This window comes from Heptranchias perlo, chromosome 6, assembly GCF_035084215.1.
Source record: "Heptranchias perlo isolate sHepPer1 chromosome 6, sHepPer1.hap1, whole genome shotgun sequence".
Classification (NCBI taxonomy): Eukaryota; Metazoa; Chordata; class Chondrichthyes; order Hexanchiformes; family Hexanchidae; genus Heptranchias; species Heptranchias perlo.
Window position 1 is genome coordinate 56344736 of NC_090330.1, and position 18158 is coordinate 56362893.

General features: G+C 43.1%; 1 protein-coding gene across 2 annotated transcripts in view; it reads left to right on the plus strand.

Moving 5' to 3' along the window:
- Positions 1-18158, plus strand: part of fat3a (FAT atypical cadherin 3a) — a 465040-nt gene that overhangs the window by 246276 nt on the left and 200606 nt on the right. For both annotated transcript variants that reach the window (XM_067986342.1, XM_067986341.1), the window contains exon 3: positions 1653-1714. In XM_067986342.1, the coding sequence (XP_067842443.1) occupies positions 1653-1714 (62 nt within the window). The remainder of the gene's footprint in view (positions 1-1652; positions 1715-18158) is intronic.

The following is an 18158-nucleotide window of genomic DNA, read 5'->3' on the forward strand; positions in this document are numbered from 1 at the left end:
ATAATTCCATCTGCAATTTTGAGATCAGTTCTTGGAAGCAAATATGTGTGTAATTGTGGATGTGTAAATTTCAGCAGAACTTCATTTGTTTGGTTAAAGACCTGTGCATCATCCATACCAGTCCACTGTATGAAATCCAGCACATCAGCACATTTTCATTATCTAGGATTCATTGTTGTCGGGATGAATTTGTGTGCTATTGATTTTTTTTTTAAAAATCAATTTGCTTGTCAAATGCACATTAAAGGAAATGAAAAGTGATTCCATGGATGTACTTGTACCAAGTATTAAAGCACAGAAAGGTCCATGGTGGAGCATTTAAAATGATTTTTTTTAAATACAGACGATACTGATCACATTTTCAAGTAATAGGATGAGGGGAATTCATGTTTGTAGAGAAAATAGTAATCAGCAATGAAATAGTCATTAAGAAACTGGAGCACTTGAAGGTTGATAAAGCAGCCGGCCCAAACCGCATACCACTCACCAATCTCCACTATAGTTAGTATACTGCTTTCAGTTCCACAATGGACTGTGCAAGCCATTACTGCTGGTCACAGGAAAGCTCCTGCATTGTAGAAATATGATGTATTAAGAGGCTTTATTTTTACTGTATCTGTGCATTGCAGTTCTGACATGCAAAAGTATATGGTCTCACTGATGTTTTGAACTAAAAGCGTAGCTAAATGTACTATGCTTATTTTTTGATTTCTCAAGAAAGCGCTTTGACAGCACAGCTTCTCCATCTTAGTCTGTCAGTCTCTCTGCACCATATACATTTTGTGACCATTAAGGCTGGTAGCTGTTCTATTCTATCTCCACCAATGCCATTCTAAGCTGGCCACTAAGATGTATGTGACTGTGGGCAACTCTCCTTCCAATTTTAACCTATCTGAGGGGAACGCAAAACGCACTCGCAGGCCTGAGTTGGATACTTGAGGTATTTTAACTCCGGGTCTCACCTGCTTATAGTTGGTCAGTTGCTCACCCAAAATGGGTGGAAAGCAGCAGCTGGCCGACGGATGGGAGTGGAACTTCAGGCGGTCGGAACCGCAGGCTGGAATCAAAGGAAGGCTTGTTGACAAAAGCAGATAAGTTGCGCGGTAGGGATTTTGGGAGGGTCTGGGAAGAGGTAGGGGGAGGGTATCCGGGGCAGAGGAGGGATATGACTTTCCTCGTGGTACCCAGAGAGGCAGTCCTTCTCCTCCTGGCCTACAATGGAAAGCTTTTCACTTATCTTGGAGAGCCTCTTCATTCTTCCCAGCAACTGCTGACCTGCCTTCACCTTGCAAAAAAAGCCTTGAAGGCTTACCCACTCTGATCAGGGTTAAAATAAAATTGGGCTCCCATTGACGTAATGGAACCCCTATTTGCATTAATTCATGAGGCTCCTGTCTGCTTCTGGCGGGTGCCTCAGCCACCTAACTGCAGTGAGCAGTTAAAATGGTGGCCAGCGGGTTTCCGGTAGGAACGGGCGATAAGGCACAACACTTCATTTTACAGGCCCCTCGCCCGTTTCTACCGGGCTGGATGGGTTAAAACCGACCCCAAGGTGTTGCCACATCAGAGGAGTTTAGCACACTGGTAATGTGTCTGTCAGATGGCTAAATTAAATTAACATTATTCTAAAGCGAATCTAATTATTTTTACAGGTCTGATCATGACTACATCAAGGAAACTGGATCGAGAACAACAGGCAGAGCATGTCCTAGAGGTGAGTCTAATCTTTAGCATCATCTTTTATTATGTATACTTTTCAGCTGAAACTTCCCCTCTCCTCCTCTTCCCCCCCACCCCCCCCCAACTTTTTAAGGTTTCAGCTTTGGCTCAGTGGTAGCACAATCGCCTCAGAGTTGGAAGGTCTCTGATGTGGGACTTGAACCTAAGTAACTCTCCACTGGGGAAGGGGGATGATTGGTCTGTACTCTAAACTGTTCCATTGTCCACTGACTGTGGTAATTTGATCAATTGATGGGAGACACGATTGCTGCAAAATAAAACTCAAATCTTTTTGAATTCAATTCTTGAAGGCAAAATTACAGCACACTTGACCCATTGAATCAACCAGTCTGTGCTATTTTCTAATTTTAAAGTAGAGACTGCTAAAGAAATAGTTTTAACCCTTTATTATTTCCTTTATGCTTTAGTCATATTTTTTGATGCTATCAGTAAAAAATTACTGCTTCTCATGCAACCTGACTGTTTTTTCCTTAAGCAGCATCCATGTTGGACATAATAGCTTAACCACCCCATCTGAGATTGGTCCGAATCTCAGATCATATGTACAGCACGAGGGCAAAGTAGGATTGATTGAATTAGTATATGATGGAAAGGAAAGGAAAGGACTTGCATTTATGTAGCGCTTTTCACAACCTCAGGATGTCCCAAAGCTCTTTACAGCCAATTAAGTACTTTTTGAAGTGTAGTCACTGTTTAATGTAGGGAAACGCAACAGCCAATTTGCATGCAGCAAGGTCCCACAAACAGCAATGAGACAAATAACCAGATAATCTGTTTTAGTGATGTTGGTTGAGGGATAAATATTTGCCATACACTGGAGAATGCCCTTGCGCCTCTTCGAATAGTGCCATGGAATCTTATATGTCCACCTGAGAGGGCATAAAATGAAATAACATATCAGTTTAACATCTGATCCATAAGAATGCGCCTCTAACAGTGCAGCACTCCCTCAGTGCAGCACTGAAGTGTCAGCCAGGATGATGTGTTTAAGTCTCTGATGTGGGACTTGAACCTACGACCTTCCAACTCTGAGGCGATTGTGCTACCACTGAGCCAAAGCTGAAACCTTGAGCATTATGATTATATTATGAGAAGAACGATGATTGACCATACACCTTAAAAGTTGAAACAAATAAACCCTTCAAAAGATGGAAAGCTGAAATTGGCAGGGGTAGGTGGCCCTCCTGCATTGTCCAACTACATTTCCTTTTAACAAGTCTAACAGGGATACCATTTGTAGAGATGCTGGTCGAGTGGAGGTATCCTTCACTGAATTCTCACCCAAGAAATGCAAACATTTTAGTACTGAAGAACAAAAAGTTTAAGAAGTTTCATTTAATAGGAAACCACCCACACCACTAGTGGAACTGGCTAGTATAACTAAGCTGACATTGGAAGATTTGCATACATAGAATCCGAGCCCAGGGCCAGTATTAAACTGTCAACATAGTATAATGGCAACACTGGTGTTGACGAGGGCCACTTACTACTACACGGTCACTGAGCAACCCTTGTGCAGCGATTAAAGGGATCTGCATTTTCAAGACTGCCTTGAGTGATGCAGAAAGCTTCATTTTTGTATAGCCACCTTTATGGATAAGTTCCTTTTTTAAAGAAGAGAAGTGCTGAATATGTTTAGCAGCAACAAGAACAGCAAAATCATAAAATTGCTACAAGCTGTGTTTCCTATTCAGAGAAATAAAAGGAAAGTCCCAGTAATTTTGTCTTGCTGGTGGTGCATACACTTCAGCTCACTGCAGGGTTTCTTCATGCAGCAAGCTTTGCAGCTTTCTCATCAAAGAACTAGTGTGTTTCAATAAATTATGATGAACAATCTGCTACTTAAAGTAGCAAACTCATAAATAGATGGGAATGAAGTATAATGAATCTAATTTTGAATACTGCGTTTCTACTTCTTTCTTTTGAAGTAATGTTCATATGTTGTGAATGAGGCAGAATTACAAAGGGAAGATCCAGTAATTACGGTTTCACAAAGTGCACTAATCCTTGATATACAGTTTGTACCTACATATGAAAAGTAAATTTACAAACCTTGATTGTAATTTTTTTTAAAGCCCTGATCTATGAACAGTACATACTTTTGTGAAATGTGATAATTTTCCACAATACAGTGGAATTGGTTTCCATTGGCAATGAAATAATCTGAACTTGGGAACAGTGTAGCTTTAGCAACAGGAAGTTTGAAGGTGTGTTGGTTTGTAATGTAACAGTGGAAAGACCGTTGGTAATATTAGCAGGCAGCATGGGAGATTGATGAATTAATGTCTTGAGTCTGAATCAGTTGGTTCATAAGTGGTTGAATAAGGTTCACTGACATTAGGGAGGCTGATGATCTCTCATTCTTTTCAGGGCCCTTTTGTAAAAGAATTGGTATATCAGTTGCTGTGCCTGCATGTACGTAAATAAATTTCTTGTTGATGCAATTAGCAAAAGGTATGTTAGGTATCTGCACAACAAATGTGGTTGCTTTTCATGATCATAGTTTTTTTTATTTGTTCATGGGATGTGGGCGTCACTGGCAAGGCCAGCATTTATTGCCCATCCCTAATTGCTCTTGAGAAGGTGGTGGTAAGCCGCCTTCTTGAACCGCTGCAGTCCGTGTGAAGGTTCTCCCACAGTGCTGTTAGGTAGGGAGTTCCAGGATTTTGACCCAGCGACAATGAAGGAACGACGATATATTGCAAATCGGGATGCTGTGTGACTTGGTGGGGAACGTGCAAGTGGTGGTGTACCCATTTGCCTGCTGCTCTTGTCCTTCTACGTGGTAGAAGTCGTGGGTTTGGGAGGTGCTGTTGAAGAAGCCTTGGCGAGTTGCTGCAGCGCATCCTGTGGATGGTACACACTGCAGCCACAGTACGCCGGTGCTGAAGGGAGTGAATGTTTAGGGTGGTGGATGGGGTGCCAATCAAGCGGGCTGCTTTATCTTGGATGGTGTCGAGCTTCTTGAGTGTTGTTGGAGCTGCACTCATCCAGGCAAGTGGAGAGTATTCCATCACACTCCTGACTTGTGCCTTGTGGATAGGGAGTCAGGAGGTGAGTAACTCGCTGCAGAATACCCAGCCTCTGATCGGCTCTTGGAGCCACAGTATTTATGTGGCTGGTCCAGTTAAGTTTCTGGTCAATGGTGACCCCAAGGATGTTGATGGTGGGGGATTCGGCGATGGTAATGCCGTTGAATGTCAAGGGGAGGTGGTTAGACACTCTCTTGTTGGAGATGGTCATTGCCTGGCACTTGTCTGGCGCGAATGTTACTTGCCACTTATGAGCCCAAGCCTGGATGTTGTCCAGGTCTTGCTGCATGTGGGCTCGGACTGCTTCATTATCTGAGGGGCTACGAATGGAACTGAACACTGTGCAATCATCAGCGAACATCCCCATTTCTGACCTTATGATGGAGGGAAGGTCATTGATGAAGCAGCTGAAGATGGTTGGGCCTAGGACACTGCCCTGAGGAGCTCCTGCAGCAATGTTTTGGGGCTGAGATGATTGGCCTCCAACAACCACTACCATCTTCCTTTGTGCTAGGTATGACTCCAGCCACTGGAAAGTTCCTTATACTATGGTCAAAACATGCAGCATATTAATTCTTTCTCCTGTAAAAGTCTATTTTTTCATTCACATACAAAAACTATTTTGAGGAATGTGTTTTCTTTTTAATCCTAGTGTAACAGGCGGTAATAAAAGGGCTCCCCTTTTAGTTCAATGATATTATCCAGTTATTAGCTGAGGCACACAGACCAGCTGATATCAGTGTTGGGGTTGGCTGAAATCAGCTGGAGTGGAAGTGGGGGTGTTAACAGTATCCTCCCGGGTCAGGAAGGGAAATGTTGGTTAGGGCTCTTGCTCCTAATCATTATCTAGCAACTGCTGCTGAAAGTACACTTGTGAAAGATTTGTGAGGACAGTGGCAGGCTTGGCTCTGATGTTGCCTGTGGTTGAATAGCCCGCTAATACTTGCCATTAAGGCTCACACATTAAAAAGCCCACTTGGGTGAGGTACTGGAGAGTGCTCTGCACCTGTAGAACCATACCCTGGCATGGAGACAATACCTGCAGGATGGTTAAGAGAAGAAAACTGGTAAGGAAAAATGTAGTAAAGGTGACATAGGAGCTAAAGATGTATGGTGTAACGTGACTGGCCCTATAGTAATACCAGGTAATATGTTAGAGGTAATTTATGAGTCAGTGCCATGTGGACTAATAAAATTACCTCATACATCAACAACAACAACTTACAATTTTTAGTACCTTTAGCATAGTCAAACCGTCCCAAGGTACTTCACTTGGATGGGGAGCCAAAGAAAGAGATATTAGGAGGGGTGACCAAAAACTTGGTCAAATAGGTGGGTTTTAGGGAGGGACTTAGAGGAAGAGAGAGAGAGAGAGGCGGGGGGGCTTAGGTAGGGAATTAAAGATGAGGCTATGAAGGGATTCGAGCATGTGGATGAAAATTTCATATTTGAGACGTTGAAGGACCGGGAGCCAGTGTAGGTCACTGAGGACAGGGATGACTGGTAAGATCTTGATGTAAGATAGGATATGGGCAGCAATTTTTAATGAGCTGAAGTTTACAGAGAATGGAGGATGGGTGGCCGGCCAGTAGAATGTTGGAATAGTCAAATCTGGAGGTAACAAAGGCATGGATGACTGTTTAAGCAGCAGATGGGCTAAGACAGGAAGAGGGGTTGAGAGAAATGCTGGAGAGGTAGAGCTGAGTGTCATTAATGTACACATGAAGGCTGACCCAATGTCTACGGATAATCTCGCCAAGGAGCATCATGTAGATGAGGAAAAGGAAGGGGACTCTAAGGGATATGAGGATCGAACGGGAAAGTGGAGTTGAGGTCGAAGATCAGCTGTGATCTTATTGAATGGCCGAGCAGGCTCGAGGGGCGGTATGGCCTACTCCTGCTGGCCGATTTGAGCTGCTCCGCCGTTAGCATCGCGAAAACGGCATCTCGCCCTTAACCTCCCCATGAGTTTCATGAAGTTGCTGCATTTGTGCATTAATTGCCCATTAGACTCGCCACAGAAAATTAAGTCTAGTAATGAACAGCTTAAGTACCCTTTTAACAATGTGATAATTGTTAATGACTGCCAATCAATCTCTCTTGCTCATAAAGTGAACAATTATTTAATGTGAGTCACATTCCTTCAGGTTGTGAATTGTTTTAGGAGATTTTAAAAATGTTAAATTTTTAATTTTAATTTTTTTTTCTTAATCCTTAAATCTCATAGGTTAAGGAGATACATAGTTTGTCCCATTGTTCACCAAGGTCTCAGATGCCCTTTTGCCCTCACTGCGCCGTTATCAGCTCGCACTTCCAGCAACTTTGTGGGCAAAAAATTTTAAAACTTGAACGTGCACGAGCAAGACTAACAGGGCACGCTGCGAGATGCCCCACTCTACCAAAATCTGGCCCTATGAAACTCACAGGAAGGCTAAGTGCGAGATGCTTTTTTCGTGAAGCTAATGGCAGAGCCGTACAAATTGTCCAGCAACTTGTGGCGATTCACAATTCACGAGGTAGTGCTTCCTTGCCATAAGTTGCTGTACGATTTACCCATCAGTAACGGTGTGCGTCATTCACACGTTTTTTCAGAATCTTCAAAATATTCGGTATTGCAAGCTACATTAAACGTTCAAACATTAATGCCCGATGCTAAATAGTTTTCACAAACACTTTTCATGTGTGTAAATGGTCAGCTTTGATTGAATCTCCAAACAAGAGTGAAACTTAACTGGATGTTTGGGTGACAGCTTTAACTCTGAATGTCCTGGTCTGCTTTCAAAATATGCCTGGCATTTAAATCATGTTACCTAAACTAAAAAATATTTCATCACTGGTGCCACAGCGTGTGTGAGCTCTACCACATTGTGCCATGGAGTGATAATACTCAGGCTTGTGTCTGGGATTTCTAAGAGTGCTTTTTCTCAGCCATGCTGTTGATAAGAAGAGAGTGGAGGTTATCGGTAGTGTTTTACAGGAAGAAAGTATAGTCCTTAAGCCACTATTGTGCATGTGCTAGAGGCCAATTTCAGAACAGCATTGTGGAAACCTGAGAAGCAGATCCCTGGCAGTGAGTGGTTCATGAAGACACAAGAAGGGGAGAAAATGCCTTGTAAAACATGACTCTAAGGTATCATTTGCAATATATTTCTAACACCCTAAATATAACACATTCAAAAAGTATACAATCTTAATTCAAGAATAAAAATATATTTTCTTTCTCTGTAACATGTATAATTTCAAATAACTAAATCAAGTATCATTATGCTTAAATTACCGAAATGACAAGGATCCATCATGTGTATATATATATATATACATTAGGTTACTTTGTTGATGTGTGGAAGGTCTGTGATATAGTGCATTGTATTTCTGCAAATCTGTCCTAGGTTATCCATGACAACTTTGAAAGCCCAAAGAGTTTATTGTACAGGTGCAGGAACAGAGAGACCTGGGGATGTACATACACAAATCTTTGAAGGTGGCAGCACAAGTTGAGAAGGCTGTTTTAAACAAAAAACATACAAGATCCTTGGTTTATAAACCGAGGCATAGATTACAAAAACAAGGAAGTTATACTAAAGCTTTATAAAACACTGGTTAGGCCCCAGCTGGAGTATTTTGTCCGATTCTGGGCACCACACTTTAGGAAGGATGTCAAAGCCTTAGAGAGGGTACAGAGGAGATTTACTAGAATGGTACCAGGGATGTGGGACTTCAGTTACATGGAGAGACTAGAGAAGCTGGGGATGTTCTCCTTAGTGCAGAGAAGGTTAAGTAGAGATTTAATACAGGTGTTCAAAATCATGAAGGGTTTTGATAGAGTACATAAGGAGAAACTGCTTCCAGTGCCAGAAGGGTCGGTAAGAGACCACAGATTTAAGGTCATTGGCAAAAGAACCAGAGGCGAAATTAGGAAAATTTTTTTTACGCAGCGTGTTGTTATGATCTGGAAACAGCCTGAAAGGGTGAAGGAAGCAGATTCAATAATAACTTTCAAAAGAGAACTGGATAAATACTTAAAGGGGAAAAATTTGCAAGGCTATGGGGAAAAGGCAGGGAGTGGGACTAATTGGATATCTGTTTCAAAGTGCCGGCACAGGCACGATAGGCTGAATATGTTGTTCTTCCGTGCTGTATCATTCTATGATTCTGAATGTGCCAGGAATTACATCTGGATCAGGGGAAACACAGTCCTATAAAATGGCAATATGCCTCTTGCCGTAGGAGAAAAAAATAATCATAAAGCAAGAAAAAATTTTGAAAGGTACAGTCAGATTATAATGCTTAAAAAAAATCGATGAATGATTCTGCTCATAAAGTGAGAGGTGTTGGTGCTGGGTCAGGATTTTGTTGAGAAACGTAGGTGAGGGACTGAGGCCCATAGTATTGGGCAATACTGGAGCTATCAATATTTAGGAAATTTTAGATTATATGATTACAAGAATGAGATAAATCAAAAAATCCATTTAAGAGTCGTACACATCAAAAATAGCATTTTGATGCAAATAGCAATTGCATTTTTAAACCAAAACGAGTGAGTCATTTCAAATGAGAGCGGGTAAACAGAGTAGGAGAGGACAAGATAAATCAAGCTTGAGTTTTAAAAGCCAGTAGTTTGTAAGAGAAAAGGACGACAGTGGGTGGTAAGATGTAAGATGTTTTGCAGTTTGGAGGTCTTAGGAAAGAATGAGTTACAGCAGAGAATGGTGTGATGTAAAACTTCTCCAATTTTGGACATCCAGCATTGTGATTTCTCTTATTGTTATTGCCAATTAATAATCAATTATAAAGGTTTTTTTTTGTTATGAATCGCATTTTGAACTGGAGTGAGGCTGCCCTAACTCATTCAGTTAGCATCTTTACACCAGCCAAAAAGAGATGACTTTATCCCAATAGTCTGGGCTACATTCACTCCACAACTTGTAGGTTTAAATTACGATAATCTTGTGCACCACACAGTGCCTTCCTACACTTTTACAGATATGATGTAATTTATCTGATGCCTTACAGTTCACAGTCTCATAGCTAAATGCTTGGGAAGACACTGATTGTTAATTAAGATTTTCAAAAACTGTTTTTGTTAATTTTGTGCTCATCAAGGATTTTAATACCGGGCAATAGAACACTTTCCATTTTGGGGAACCTAATATCAGCATCAGGTACTCCCATGTCAGGTATAAATATAGAGGGAAAAATAGCTTTTCCTCTACTGTGCCTCATCATTCAGCCTCAGCTCCAGTCGAAGAAGATTGTACCAGTAGGACATGTTTCCATTTCTCATAAATTAGAAACGAGCAGTCTTAATCCAGTTCCCAAAGGACATGCACCCATGGCACAGTATACTTTGAGATTATGGGCTCGATATTAGGAGGGAGGCAGGTTGGCAGCGGGGGGTCGACTGGGCGCATGGGTAACGCGCCCTGTGAATTCGGGATGCTCCGCATGCGATCGCAGCCTAATTGAAGCCACTTACCTTGGCTTCTGGGTTTCGCGCTGGAAAGCTGCACAGTGGGCGGACTGCGCACCCGCATCATAGGCTGTCAGCTGGAGGAGTCCTATTTAAAAGGGCAGTCCTCCACTGACTGATGCTGCAGAAAGGAGCCAAAATTACAGCATGGAGCAGCCCAGCGGGAAGGCAGCTCCCAGGTTTAATGATGCCTCACTCCAGGCCCCACTGGATGGGGTGAGGAGGAGGGGGAGGTCAGAGATCTTCTCCCCGGCAGACGGGAGGAAGTGGCCTGCCTCTGCCACCACGAAGGCCTGGCTCGAGGTGGCAGAGGAAGTCACCAGCACCACCAACATATCACGCATCTGCATACAGTGCAGGAGGCGCTTCAGTGACCTAAGTAGGTCAGCCAAAGTGAGTACACTTACTCATTCCCCTACACTCGATCTGCCACGTCACCGCTCCCACCCCACATCTGCACTGCCAACACTACTCTATCACATCACTCCTCACACCCACTCAAAGCTCATCCTCATCTTACCTGCACTTACTCACCTCGCCAGTACTCATCCCACCACTACCACTCAACCCAATCCTCATAGAATCTCATGGCTCTGTCTCATACTCACCCTCTCGTGCATCTCTTTCACGGTCAATCTCACCCCACCTGCCACTACCTGTGCTGCAGCCACAGGGCATGTATCACATATGTGTAGTAGGAAGTGTAAGGCAAACATGTCGTGAGCATGAAGGGGATGCACAAGGGTGTTTGAGGGTTTGTCATGGTTTTTACTTACATTTGATTTCTGATCAACTCACATTACATATATTGTCACCATTACTGCCACGTCTTTGCAAATCTTGTCTGGTTTGTGTAATAATGCACCTTCCTGAAGATCACCATGAAGACCCACAACCAATGCCACCCATTGTGTCACTGCAGAGTGGGTGTAGGTGCATTTGCAGGGCTCTTTTGAGCAGACGACTGAGAGACGTCAGCGATGTCCCCGATGGCACCCTGGAAGGATGCGGAGGAGAAGTTGTTGAGGGCAGTGGTGACTTTGACAGCGACAAGTAAGAAGATGGTGCTCGGGCCAGCCGGGAGCAGCTCGGCATGAAGGAGGTTGCAGATGTCCACAACTACATGTCGAGTGACTCTGAGCCTCTGCTGTTCAGAGAGGTCCAGGAAGCTGAGCCTCGGTCTGTGGACCCTGTGGCGAGGGTAGTGCCTTCTGCGACGCATCTCTCTCTGTGGTTGCCCTCCCTCCTGCTGTGCAGGTAGATGTGTCACAGCACTGTGTTGTGGAGCTCCACGTGTCAGAGGTGGCCGGCGAGGCTGGTGTCGCTGTTCGTCCTCTGAGGAGGTCATGACTGCAGCTACGGCGGCCCCCATTCGGAAGATGTACGTTTGAGAGGTTCCGCAAGGTAGGTAAATGTGTCTGCACACCGGGGTTGAGGTTCCAAGTTTGTGAATTCTATTGTTAGGAGGAGGGTGGTGGAGGCCAAACTTTGTCCAAAGTGACACAGTGGCCTCCTGCAATGAGTGAGGGTCCCCCCGCCCCCACCTGTCAAATGGACCTTTGCAGCTGCCACAGGCTGGTGGCTGCAACACGTCCCTTTCAACTGGGAGTGTTTCCCCCAGAAGGGGAAACACGCTCAGTTGAGATGAAAATCCCACCCCTCCTAAAATATCCTACAAATCAGGTCTGCTAACGACCTGAACTATCAAATTAATTGCCTTAAGTGGGATCCCGCTGGCTTTAATTGCCGGCGGGAGTCCCGCATGCGGGGGCTGCGCGCGCATCACTGGGGAACCTGGAAGTGGGCGGGTTGGAACCGGGCTCTGGACCCGCCCCAGGAATCCCCGATTTTCGGAGCCCACCGCCATGAACCTGCCGGCTCGGACGTCCAAAAATCGAGCCCTATCAGATAGAATACAGGATGGCCTTTGACAGTTTACTTGCTCTCAAAAGCCTAGATTCTGAACGGCACCTTGGGTTATCATCCAGGTACCTAGGAAAATTGTTAGATAAAAATCTGTAATTAGTCAAAATGGTGGCAGTCAATGGGTGGAAAATCTAGGTGAGAAGGTGGGTAGTTGGAATTGAGCTGTGAAAAAGCAATGAACTTGTTGGACCTAATGGTCTTCTCCTGTTCCTAAAATTCTTGGCTGGCAACTTCCTTGAAGCTGCACCAGCTGTAACTTCACCGGAATTGCGACGTAAACCCCATTTACGGGGTTTGCCGACTCTGCGGGAGCTCCAAGGAATTTTCCGGCCGATGCATTCTAATGCGTTTATGCTGAAAGCAACAAACATTACTGATAGAATTGATATTCTAAAATGTTTTGACTCTTACGCCAAAAACATGAAAGTTTTAATAACAGGGAAGCTTTTTCACAATTCCTCATAGATTAATTATGTGCAACAATTCATAAATAAAAACTACCTGTCCACTGCCTTGGAGCTCCTAACACAAAAGACCCAAATACAAGCTAGTATTTCTAGTGCCTTACTGCCAATATGGCATCGAACATATAAATAGTGTGGAAAAAAACTTGTAAAATGCTGCTATGCTATTGTTCTTAAAGGAACAAAGCATCCAAATGAGTCAGTCAGAATTTTCTGAATTTATCTGAATCAATCTGACTGGTATTGATTCTGTTGTCAACTTGATTTAGAGCTCATTCCTGGTACATGTTATCGCTTTTGTCTTCTTTCATCAAGCAGCTCAGTTCACAGAGGACAGTTTGTACAAAAATGGACAGCAGTTTTGTAGAAACCATGAGAATATCTTTGCAATTTAGATTTCATTTTTTTTGAAGTACAGTAATACAGTCAATATTGAATTATGTAAATTGCTAGTGTGGTTTTGATTTTTAATAAATACAAACTCTGATGAGCCAGCTTCCAGGAAATTAGTTTGTGCCAATGCATAAATGTCGCTGTGGTTTCTCTGTCATCTGGCTTTCATTATTTGACAAATTTTATTCAAAAGATAGGGCATCAGTTCAGGTGGCCCTTTTTAAATGATTCTGTTATCACTCTCTATTCAGAATTTTTTTGACTGCGGTAGATTCAATCCTATCCCTAATAGACGTGTTTTATCCTGTATTATGTTTTGCGATTATGCAGCACTTTATCACATTGAAACATCTCAAAGCGCTTCACACAATTAATTAAATATTTGGTCTGGGCACCCAGTGAATGAGTGCAGACTGGAGTGAATAATAAACAACTGTAAAGGCAGAATAGAAATGTTAATTTTTTTATGCTAGTACTTTTTTTCCTTCCCAGTTTTTAAGAAAACCACAGCTAATGGAACAGTAAAAAAAACAGGAACAGCAAGCTGCACACCTCAATTCTGGTGTTATGCTGTGAATTACTAAAAGTATATAACCTTGCCTAAGAAACCAGTCTTTATATGCAACACACTGAGCTCCAGGAATCCAAGACATTCATATTCAAGCTTCACTGAAAACATACACCCAGCTCATTTGGCACAATTATGCATCAAATCTTTTCTTTCTACTATTCATGCACATATATGTCTTTGTGATTTATTTCTTTTTTGAGAAAAACAGGAAGATATCTTACATTCTTTTTGTAATTAAATACACAAAGAAGATGCATTTCTATTTGAAATAAAATAGACTTGGAAATAGTGTCAGATGCATTGATAATTTTTTTTAAAGTACTATTTCTATTTTTCTAGGAGCACTAATGCTTCCCCTAGCCCCTCAATAATCAGTCCCTCGATGCACATCTCTTCCTTCCCCCCTCCCCCCCCCCCCCCCCATCATAATCCAACCCTGGGATTTTTGCATCAGCTGAGCTCTATCTCCCCCCGCCCCTCATTTAGCTGAGCTCCACATTGGAGCTGCCAGATTTTCATCCCTCTCCAGTTGGCAAGTTGGTCAAAATGCACGAACAGCTTGCTAATGGTATGGAAATGAGGCTCAACCATGTAAATTGATCAGGCCTCTCGCTGTACCCATTGGGTGGGCACAGCGGACATGCCACCCACTTCATGCCTGTTTTGGGTAACTTTTTCAAAATCACGTCCCTAGGTCTCGCAATAAATATTATGCACAGTGGATTCAATTTGTTACAAATTTAGCTCAAAGTCACCTAGTGTGGAGGACAAAACAACTGCCATCCAAGATGAAGAATCAAAATGGCAACAAATGTCTTGGCTGTAACAGCAACAGGTCAAAATACAGGTTTATATAGGCCGGGAACTTCCTTAGAGATGATCCCGCTCTGCTGCCCTAACTCTGCTGGAAGAGTTGCGGAAACCCCTTTTACGCGTGTAAATGGGGTTTCTGCAACATTGCCAATGAAGTTAGGGTGGCAGAGCGGGAGCAGTTCCGAGGAAATTCCCAGCCCGTATCTTTATCTTGTCAATTCTCTGATGAGACTGAAAACAATAAAAAAAAAGCAACTTGGAAGCAGGCCAATTAAGATAACCTGTCAAATTGTGCGCACATGGATGTCCATGTCAATATATGTGCATACGTTTGCATGCAGATTTTACAATTATGTGTGCCTGTACAGAGCTCTGGTGAATGTGATTTGCAACCTTTATTGAAGCAGAGCAGGCAGACAGAGTATCTCTGCACTGTCTGCTCTCACTGCTCTAAGATGGTACCAGTATCGTACTTGTACCAACTGTACAACAGAGGCATTAGAGAAAGCCTTTAGTATGCCAAGTATGAAAGCAGCTGTTAATTGTTATCAGCTAAGTTTTAGTTCTGATCACAGTAGCATCCTTCCTTCAAAGTTCATGGCCTAGATATTCAATAGCGCCACGCCGGTTTTTCAGGCGGAAAATGTATTTGTTACACGGCGGAAGAGCGCCGCCCACCTTATTGGTGAAGGCAGAAAAAGAGGTCTCCAGGGCCAATGCCTGAAAGAGGCGCTAACATCTTTTCATATGCAAATAAGTGACCTAACACCTGTTTGAGGTCCCCTTTGCAAAATTGGACTGCCCTGAATACAGCCAGAGCAGGGCCGGCTACGCTCAGGAAAACTTGATCTACATGTGTCCTTTAAGGGACTGCTGGAGGCCGTTACTGAAAAGATACGTTTTTTAAAATATACTTAACTGAAGATAGAGCGGGAGATGCAAGGGTGTTCCTCCCGGCACCAGTACAGTGCGCGGTCCCCTTCCAATTGCCTCCCCCCTCTCCCAATCGCCCCTCTCCCTCTCCCTCCCATCACTCCCTTCCCCCACTCCCCCAACCCCCCCTCCCCCCTCCCAGGACCCACCCCGCTGCTGGCGACGCAATGGCCTGAAATTGAAATCCACTTCGCCAGTGAGCTATCTGGCCCAATACCGGGTGTGTCTCGAACCTACATGTTAAGGCACAAGTGTCATTTCCTGCGCCCGGTTTGCGCCAGCCCACATGTTTAAAAAGGCATGACTGATTTTTTTGCTTAAGTACTGGCCATTTGTTTTCAGGTCATACTAAATTCTAAACTGAATGAGGGTATCTATATATTTCAAGACATTTGGTGTACTTATTGAAGGGCAGGTGGTTGAATTTAGACTGCTTTATTACAAGTTTGTGGTCCTGTCTTTTGGTGCAGTTATTGCATTCTCTTTCACATGTATTTTAAGCACTTCAGTTAGTCTTTAAACATGTTACTGCCCTTAAGCTCTAGAACAAGCTATAGTGGTCTTTAAGGCACAAAAACATCCTCCTACAGATATAATAGTTACTCTGAATAAGATGTTCAGTGCCATTTAGTCACATTGATTTCATTTGAATGGTTGTGCTCCAAATCTTGAGTTCTAATCCTTTTTGTGGCAGTTATTTCTTCTAGCATTGCAACCATTCTATAGATAATTACCCAGTTTCTCACTCAAAAAAAACTTTACAGATGTGAAAATGCTGTGCCTGCCCCCTGTATTCAGTGGACAATGATCAATTTGTGGTGGGTTATAATAGCTGTTTGACTGTTCTCTTAACCCCAGGTATGATCAATGACTTCTAACCTTTCAGTAATAAATCCTTAGAGCTCATAATAATCTGGTGATTTGATTATTAGCACTGTTATGCATAATTGAAAACAGATTAGCAGTTAACAGATTCTGATTAGCAGCTTCTCAAGATCATATTAACCAATTTCTGGCAGCAACTGTAGACTGCACAGCACGTTAACAATTCAACCCTAATCATCATGCAGCAGTTTTACACAGCAAATTGTTGTGCTCACTGGTTATTTTAGTCCTGCAGGCATGTTTTGCTTTAATCATATAACAATTTTTTTTTAAAAATGAGTGAGAAACTGGGTCAATATCTATAGAATGGTTGTAATGCTAAAAGAAATAACGGCTATAAAAAGGAGTCGGCCCCAAGATCTAGAGCATGAGCATTCAAATGATAACAACAAAAACAGGCCTGTGAGTAAATGATACTGAACATCTTATTCAAGGTTAAAAACAGAAACTGCTGAAAACACTCAGCAGGTTAGGAAGCATCTGTGGAGAGAGAAACAGAGTTAACGGCAGTAATTTTAACCCCTAAGAATGGGTGGGAGGTAAAAATAACAGATTTTTGAAGTTGGACTGCAACCTGACTCCAAGGCACCCACTTCTGGGTTTAACCCAGGTGCATCCGAAACCCAGAAGTCCCATCCCTACTTAATACTGGCGGGCAGTTTGTTAAAGGAACAAAGTACCTCATTGCAATAGTTGCGGCACTTAATTTTTTGTGGATTGTAAAGGTAAAACATATTTAACCGTACCTGTATTGATTTCCCATCGCTTCTGATTCTCGTCAGGTGAGAGGAGGCGAGAAGGGTCAGATCCATGAGGTGAGTGCCTTTATTGCACTGCTTGTGGGCCAGAAGGAGCAGGAATTCATCATCCACGCCCAACAAGCTCACATGGCATGATCGGACCCCTGCGATCAGCCGCCGCCTCCCCCCTCCCCAGATGGCTGAGGCTACCCATGGCTGAACCACCCCCCCCCCGCCCCGATATCTCCAACCCCCCCCCAATGTCCATGACACCCGCACCCCCCCCCCCCCCACCGGCAATGGCTCCAGTCTTCTCCGATCTCCGATTATTCTCCCAGCCCTCCCCCGCGCCCCATGTCGTCCACATGCGACACACTCACTTGACTTCCGGGTTTCCTACGCAAACATCTACGCACGCGCTGGGCTCCTGGCTCCGAGTGGAAATCATGCCCAACGTTTCAGGTCGATGACCTTTCATCCGGTCTATGTGTAGCCTATTTCTTCTGCCAGGCACACTGAAATCTACCTACGAACATAAGCGGGAGGTTTTGGACTTGTAAAGTAGATTGAATGGTTCTACGCTCATCGTATCAGATTCTTGAGCGAGAACACTGTATTTCTAGGGTCTGAATGGACATGGTGGCAGCCGTGCTAATTTCAGAGAGAACGGTTTATTGTGGTGACATGATAACAGTTGAATTCTGAATTTGTGCTGATACCAATGTCATTTTTGTACCACGTTGGCAGCATAGCAGCAGCATTGGGTTCCAGTTGTATAGTAATTGCTAGGTGACAGTAATCCATTTCTTGATAGTCTTTGTAAATTAATAGTAAGAAATACGGTTAGATTTTTGAATTTATGGAATTATTCTGAGGTTAAGAACTAGATTTCGAATTGGAATGTAATATAACTTTAATAATTTATCACTACATTATTTAATTAGCATTTTATTTAAATGGTTTTACCTTTAGTAATTTTTACTTTTATAAAGTTAGAGACTGATAACTAAATGTAAGTGAAAAGCTTTTCTAACAGTGCTAACATGGTTGCCCTCTATTTAAGTAGTTGATGGTTGCACCTCTACAAACGGAGTCTTAGGGACCAATTTTCAGATGGCTGAGCGGTTGCGTTGGGGGCGGAGAGGCTCCTAAAATGATGGAATCCCGGACCGGGTTTGGAGCCCAGCTCCA